Source organism: Ranitomeya imitator, chromosome 6 (assembly GCF_032444005.1).
Source record: "Ranitomeya imitator isolate aRanImi1 chromosome 6, aRanImi1.pri, whole genome shotgun sequence".
Classification (NCBI taxonomy): Eukaryota; Metazoa; Chordata; class Amphibia; order Anura; family Dendrobatidae; genus Ranitomeya; species Ranitomeya imitator.
The window spans coordinates 289,976,475-289,984,246 of NC_091287.1; the positions used below are offsets into that span (position 1 = coordinate 289,976,475).

The 7,772-nt window shown below is 45.0% G+C and overlaps 1 protein-coding gene across 1 annotated transcript in view; it reads right to left on the minus strand.

The window, feature by feature from the left end:
- The window catches only part of PHLPP1 (PH domain and leucine rich repeat protein phosphatase 1), a 137,544-nt gene that overhangs the window by 80,301 nt on the left and 49,471 nt on the right, over positions 1-7,772 (minus strand). The window contains exon 2 of the mRNA XM_069730639.1: positions 1,052-1,248. Coding sequence (XP_069586740.1) covers positions 1,052-1,248 — 197 coding nt within the window. The remainder of the gene's footprint in view (positions 1-1,051; positions 1,249-7,772) is intronic.

Consider the following 7,772-nt stretch of genomic DNA (forward strand, 5'->3'; position numbering starts at 1 on the left):
GGCCATGAGAGACCCCCTGACGTCTCCATTCCTCCCCCTTGATAGCTGTATTGGTTTTCCTATTGGCTTGTTAGCCATGCACCCATTCTTGTTCTTAGAATTACAGAAAACTGAAAAAAAACAAAAACCCTCTGCTCTTCCAGCGTTCATGCTGTAAGCTTCCAGACTTTGGGAAGGAGGACCCATCGTGCTGCAGCGTCTGTTCTGGGCTGCTCCGCTTCCCTGGTTCCTTTACCATGCAAGTTCTATATGAGGGAAGAATCTGCTCCAGCCATCTAAGTGGCTTCTGATGCAAGACTGAAGGAGCAGCTAGACTGAGCAACAGACTGCTCTGCTGTAGTTCCAGGTCCAGGCCCCACAAAAATCCTTACGCTATGCCCCTGGTTGAGCCAGTCACGTAGACAGCACGATCCAGTTTGTATGCTATAGCTCACAGTAACCCTCAGTTAACACAATTTTCAAACATTCAATTGATGATTGCCCTAAAGAGCTGACTATTCAGCTTCATGCAAAGGCTTCTTTCACACTTCAGTTGTTTGGCATCAGTCTGCTCCGACATTGTGACGGATCTGTCAAAATTGTTGAGCAAACGGTTCTAACGGATCTGTTTTTTTGACGCATCCGTGTATGTCGGAAAAGTATGTACTTTTTGGAGCATGCTCAATTGAAAAAGCGGATTGGGGCGATGGATCCGCCAAATGACGGTCGCGACAGATCTGTCGCCCATAGGCGGCCATTCTATGAAATGGCGGACGCGACGGATCCATCGCGAACTGCCATTTCGGCACAGACAAAAAACATTGCAATGTCCGTCAATGTCTAGACGACGTCCGCCAAATTTCGACGGATCCGTCACATGGCGGATGGAACGGACGACCATCCGCCACAATCTGTCGCTAATGCAAGTCTATGGGAAAATAGCGGATCCGCCAAAAATAAAATAAAATGGCGGATCCGCTATTTGACGAAAACGGCGGATTCAAACTGACGCCAAAAGACTGAAGTGTGAAAGAGGCCAAAGCAGGGTCATAAGAGAAAAATCTATACATACTTTTCCACCTATCAGAGGGAGAACGTGCATCTTTCCAGTCTGGCTTTCCTTGACTGATGACACAATCAGACAGGTCCCACAAAGGATCACTTGCCGTCTTGTCCACCTGTTTACAGGTAACTGCATCCTCCTTTTCCGTACATTGTACAATCCAGAGAGTTGAGTCCTATCAGACATGCCAGACCCATTAGGCTTTCCTGAAACATAATTGACAAAACAGTCAAGATTAAGTCTTAAATCACTAAAGGCTACACGATTGCTAGAAAACAAGTTCCTTCATGATATTTTCAGCTCTTATCTATTACGCTTATAGTTTGTTTGTGTATCAAAGTTTGCAATATATTAATAAAAAGTGCATCACCCCCGAGGTTCCACCAATATCTTATTTCAGATTTGGCAAAAACAAACTAAAATCTACAAAAATCCTTGACTTCACATTATGGAAGGTTCAACTTCTTGCAGTCAAATGCACAGATACACGTAGTGAAAAAAACCGTGTGCACTACTGTAAAGATGGTGCTAAGGTAGGTTCCCACACCTTAGTGTAATATACAAAAAGAACCTAGCACTCAACTTGATGCTCAAAGTGAAAGATTTATTGTAGTACCAAATAAACGTTTCGGTCCACCACACGGACCTTCATCAGTAACGTACTGAACTTAAGTAGGGTCAAAGAGACCAATGTGTCTGGGCACACGTGTAAAGCAGCGTCTTATACCAGAGCTCCGTAGGGGAATCTATGTAGGACCAACTGTTCCGGGTGAATAGAGCTGTGCCATTAGCTAGACGCGGTGGACACCGCGTCTAGCTAATGGCACAGCTCTATTCACCCAGAACAGTTGGTCCTACATAGATTCCCCTACGGAGCTCTGATATAAGACGCTGCTTTACACGTGTGCCCAGACACCTTGGTCTCTTTGACCCTACTTAAGTTCAGTACGTTACTGATGAAGGTCCGTGTGGTGGACCGAAACGTTTATTTGGTACTACAATAAATCTTTCACTTTGAGCATCAAGTTGAGTGCTAGGTTCTTTTTGTATAAATGCACAGATACAATCCTAGCTCATTCTAAACATATATGACATTAGTGTGCGACTCTTCCAAAGCATGTCCATTAGAGTATAGTGCCGCTTTTACTCTCCGCATAGTCCAGAAGAGGAATGCTGTGGAAAGAAATAGAATTGTGAAACACGAGAAGAGGCCTAGGAAGAGCAGAAGTTCAGAGCGGATGGTGGATGCACTTTGGATCTGATCAATGTCTGACTTGTGTAAATAGTGAGAAAGGAATGAACCAGAGAATATGGTTGAAAGCTGGAAGCTGACACTTACGAGTTGCACGTGTGTCAGCAAATGAGTGAATACAAAGCCTAGGAGAAACCTACTACTAGGATACATGCACACACCATCTTTTAGCTACGGCATACCCCTACCCACTTCGCTTATGAAGCTAAAGACACTTCTGGAAAACATCAACTTTGTTTTGTTCCTTAGGAGTCTTTTCTAAAGTCTAGATAAAAATAGTGACGGCCTCCAAGTGGAAACTACCAGAAGAAAGGACAGGTCAGCTGTTTTAGCAGTTGCACAGTTGCGGAAGGCAGAGGTGGTGATAAAGTGACAAGACATTGCACATCCATCTCGCCCCAGCTCTGCCCATAACAGAGGTGATGGGAGAAACTTGTAAAAACAGAAAAAGGTTGCTAAATATTTGTGCACCTCTGAGTTGAGCCCATACATATGATCATAGTTACCTAGTGGAGATTCACCAGAGCCGCTCTGCCCAATGCGTGCCGCTGCCCAAAGCAGCTTCATCAGGGGAAACCCAAACCTTGCTTAAAATCAGCCAGGGAAAGGTTTTATCCCACAAAGAATCAGCTGGGATCCCATGCTGTTCTTTCGGAGATGTGGTATGATCAGACCATGTTCCTGTATGGTCATTACACAGCAGGGACACATTTTTATTATCTATTCTCAGCACAGGGGCATTTGTTTTAAACACATCCAGTTGTGGAAGTTATTATTCCACAATATATTGAATAAAGTCATCTTTAAAATTAACTGTGTTCAAAGGAAAACACCTATAAGGGTTTTGTTTGTTTGTTTTTTTTTTACTTTCAGGAAAGAGGACCCAATGTGCTTTAAAAAGCCGGAGGTAGATAGCACAAGCCACTGAGCTCGGCGATTAGTTACACTGCTGTCGTGCAGTGTCAACTTGATGTCACCGTTGTAGTAGCCAAAACACTAAGGCTATATTCACACTTAGCGGTTTTTACCGCGGAACCGCCGCGATTTTGATGCTGCGGGTCCGCAGCAGTTTCCATAGCGTTTACAGTAACATGTAAACCCTATGGAAACCGCAAACCGCTGTGCACATGCTGCGGGAAAAACCGCGCGGGAACGCAGCGGTTTACAACCCGCAGCATGTCACTTCTTTGTGCAGAATCGCTGCGATTCTGCACCCATAGGAATGCATTGAACCGCTTACTTCCCGCATGGGGCTGTGCCCACGTTGCGGGAAGTAAGCGGATAATGTGCGGGTGGTACCCGGGGTGGAGGAGAGGAGACTCTCCTCCAGGCCCTGGGAACCATATTTGGGGTTAAAAAATAAAAAATCTGGTTATACTCACCCTCTGATGTCCGGAGCTCCTGGGCGCTGCACGCGGCTGTCCGGTCAGAGTTGCTGTGCGACCAGGACCTGCGGTGACGTCGCGGTCACATGACCGTGACGTCACGAAGGGTCCTTCTCCCACAGCATCTTAGGAACCGGACCGCCGGGTGCAGCGCCCAGGAGATCCGGACATCAGAGGGTGAGTATAACCAATTTTTATTATTTTTAACATTACTATTGATGCTGCATATTGCTGCATATGCAGCATCAATAGTATAGGCGGAAACCCGCAGTGGAAAACGCGGAACAAACCGCGATAAATCTGCAGGGAGAACCGCAGTTGTTTTGCCCTGCAGATTTATCAAATCCGCTGCGGGAGAACCCGCAGGGACCCGACGCAAGGTGTGAACATAGCCTAAGAACCAATCAGCGGCAGGAAACCAGTGCTGGACCTGGGGAGTATGAATGCTGCGCTTTTCATTTAGAGAAATTGCTTTCCACTATCCTGAAAGGAAACTAAGGGTCGTTCAAGCAGTATTTTTACCTAGACTTAGCAGCAGATTCTGCTTCAAACTACACAACACCCAAAATAAACTATTTAAATACGGTACGCTTCCCATCAAGTCCATGTATAAACAGTTTTTCCCCCCAGCATGGAGTAAACGCAACATCTCAAATCTGTATGCAGTTCTGACAACAACAAAAAACAAAAGGAAAAAAAACAAAACACTAAAAATCATCAAACCATAACTGCTACGGATTTCAGCAATCTTATCTTCATAGCATGGATGATTCCAGAAAGACTTGACACAAACACCATACAATAGAGACAACTTGTACACATACACAAAAAAAAAAAAAACGCAACAAAAATACTCTAGGTTTCCGATGCAGATATTTAGGGAAAATTAATGCTCCGAATAACTCCAAGTGAAGCTTCCATTAGAAAGCTGCTCAGTACATGCTCAGATCCGTGCATTGCATCCTTACCAAGTTAGATCAGGGCTGTACAAACCTTTTCCACTATTTTACATTTCCTACATAGTGCAGCCATCAGAAGTGGAATATCGAGTATCTCAATTACATCCTGGGTGTAAAGCCCACCCAAAAAAGGGATAGTCAAAACTGACAATAATAGACCTTACAGTCTATGCAATAACTAACAGCGCACGCAGACACTGATGCAGAAAGTATAGGCGTTACATGCTTGGCTTAGAAAACATTAATACCAGTGCAAACAGCATATCAGCCATTATCCATAGAGGTCGATTCTTTGATACAATGGTGACAGTCAGACAAGAGCAATGAGGCCTATTCCTAATCACAGATCCATGGAGAAATCAGACACGACGAGACAAACAACCCTTAGGCCGGCGTCACACTTGCGAGTTTTACGGACGTAAGAGCGCAGAAACTACGTCCGTAAAACTCGCAAAACATACGGCACAATTATTCTCTATGCCTCTGCTCCTATCTGCCGTATTAAACTGATCAGTATTATACGGCTTTCTACGGCCGTACAAAATCGCAGCATGCTGCGTTTGTCACCGTACTGCGCAAGAAATACGCCAATGAAAGTCTATGGAAGCGTGAAAAATACGGATTACACACGGATAAGCAGTGTGACTTGCGAGAAATACGCAGCGGTGTTAAGAGAGAAAAGCCGGTAATTCAGTGCGGTGTACAGTAAAATCACACTGACAGCTTACAATAGAATAGGTAGAATTAATGTCTACACATAGAATAGATAGAGATATATATATATAGATATATATCTATATATATATATATATATATATATATATATCTATATATATATATATATATATATATATATAGATATATATCTATATATATATATATATATATATATAGATATATATCTATATATATATCTATATATATATCTATATATAATCTCTCTCTCTCTATTATATATATATATATGAGAGAGAGAGAGAGAGAGAATATATATCTATATATTTAGATAGATCTATCTATAGATATATAGATATATATAGATATATATATAGACATATATAGATATATATACACACATATATATATCTATATATCTCTATATATATATATATCTCTATATATATATATATATATATATCTCTATATATATATATATATCTCTATATATAGATTCAAGATTCAAAGAAGCTTTATTGGCAGGACCAAATACACATCAGTTTTGCCAAAGCAAGTGTATAGAGGCAATAGGGATAGGGACTGTGGGGATGTTGGGTAGGAGCTGTGGGGGAGGTGGATGGGGCAGATCCAGGTTGGGGGCTATAATCTATGGCATAGGGGAGGTGGATGGGGGCAGATCCATTGTGGGGGCTATAGACCATGGCATAGGGGAGGTGGATGGGGGCTATAGTCCATGGCATAGGGGAGGTGGATGGGGCAGATCCATTGTGGGGGCTATAGTCCATGGCATAGGGGAGGTGGATGGGGCAGGTCCAGGTTGGGGGCTATAGTCCATGGCATAGGGGAGGTGGATGGGGCAGATCCAGGGTGGGGGCTATAGTCCATGGCATAGGGGAGGTGGATGGGGCAGGTCCAGGTTGGGGGCTATAGTCCATGGCATAGGGGAGGTGGATGGGGCAGGTCCAGGTTGGGGGCTATAGTCCATGGCATCATAGTTCTCTTTCTCGCAGTCTATGACATTCGCTCACATACCGCGCTGCTATCTCCACTGCTCTCTCTTCTTCTCCCAGCAAGATATATGTTTTCTCTTCCTCTTTCATGGTGATGAAGTCTGGGAAGAGATGTGAGAGTCTCCTGAAGTGAGTGTCCCTCACTGCTGAGTATTTGGAGCAGTGTAGCAGGAAGTGGGTTTCGTCCTCTATGGCCTCCTGATCACAGTGTTGGCACAGTCTTTCCTCCCTGGGCTTGTAGCTCTGCCTGTGTCGGCCACATTCGATGGCCAGACTGTGGGCACTGAGTCTATATCGGCTCAGGATCTGGCGGTCTCTGGGGTCCGGGAGTTTCTCCAGATATGGGGCCAGTCTGTAATCTCTCTGTAGGCTCCGGTACATGGTCAGTTTCTGTGAGCTGATGATATCATTCTTCCAGTCACTGACATACCTCTCCTGGCCTTCATCTGCCATCTTCCTGATTCCGGCTTTTGTCAGGTTGTTGTGATTGGTGTTCTGCTCCGGTTGGGTTTGGCTGGGCTGTTCCGGGGGTTCTGGTTTTTCTGTTTCACCTTCATGTATCAGGGCTTTATGGTGATGGGAGCTTGGATTGCTCCTATGCAGGTGAGCCCGGAATGACAGCGCCCTCTTTAGAACTGTTAGGTGTAGAGGGAATCTGCCCAGCTCGGCCCGACAAGCACTGTTGGAGGTGCTCCGATGGACCTGGAGAAGGTGCTTGCAGAATTCCAGGTGGAATATTTCTGTTGGACTGGAGTCCCACTTTGACCAGTCTGGGTAGGTGTGAGGACCCCAGACTTCGCTGCCATACAGGAGGATTGGGGCGATGATGGAGTCGAAGATTTTTAGCCAGACCCTCACTGGTGGCTTCAGATGGTAGAGTGTCCTTCGGATGGCATAGAAAGTTTTGCAGGCCTTGTCTTTCAGGGTCTCTATGGCTTGTTTGAAGTTCCCTGACCGGTGAATCTCTAGGCCCAGGTAGGTATATTTGTCCGTTCCTGTGAGGTCGCAGTTGTTGAGGATAAATGATGGGTGTTGGTCTGATCTTCTCTTTCTCCTCTGGAACACCATGGTGTTGGTTTTCTTTAGGTTGACCGGTAGGGCCCAGGTGGAGCTGAATTTCTCTAGGATTTTCAGGTTGTCCTGGAGGTCTTTCTCGGTTGGTGACAGCAGCAGCAGGTCATCTGCATACAGCAGGAATTTCACCTGAGCGTCGTGGAGGGTGAGACCTGGTGCTGAGGAGGATTCTAGGGCGGTAGCCAGCTCGTTGATGTAGATGTTGAAGAGCGTTGGGCTTAGGCTGCAGCCTTGTCTTACTCCGCGGCTCTGCTGGAAAAAAGCCGTTCTTTTGCCGCTCACACTCACGCTGCAGCTGTTCTCGGTGTAGGAGCTTTTGATGACATCGTAGGTCTTTCCTCCTATTCCACTCTCCAGCAGTTTCAGGAATAA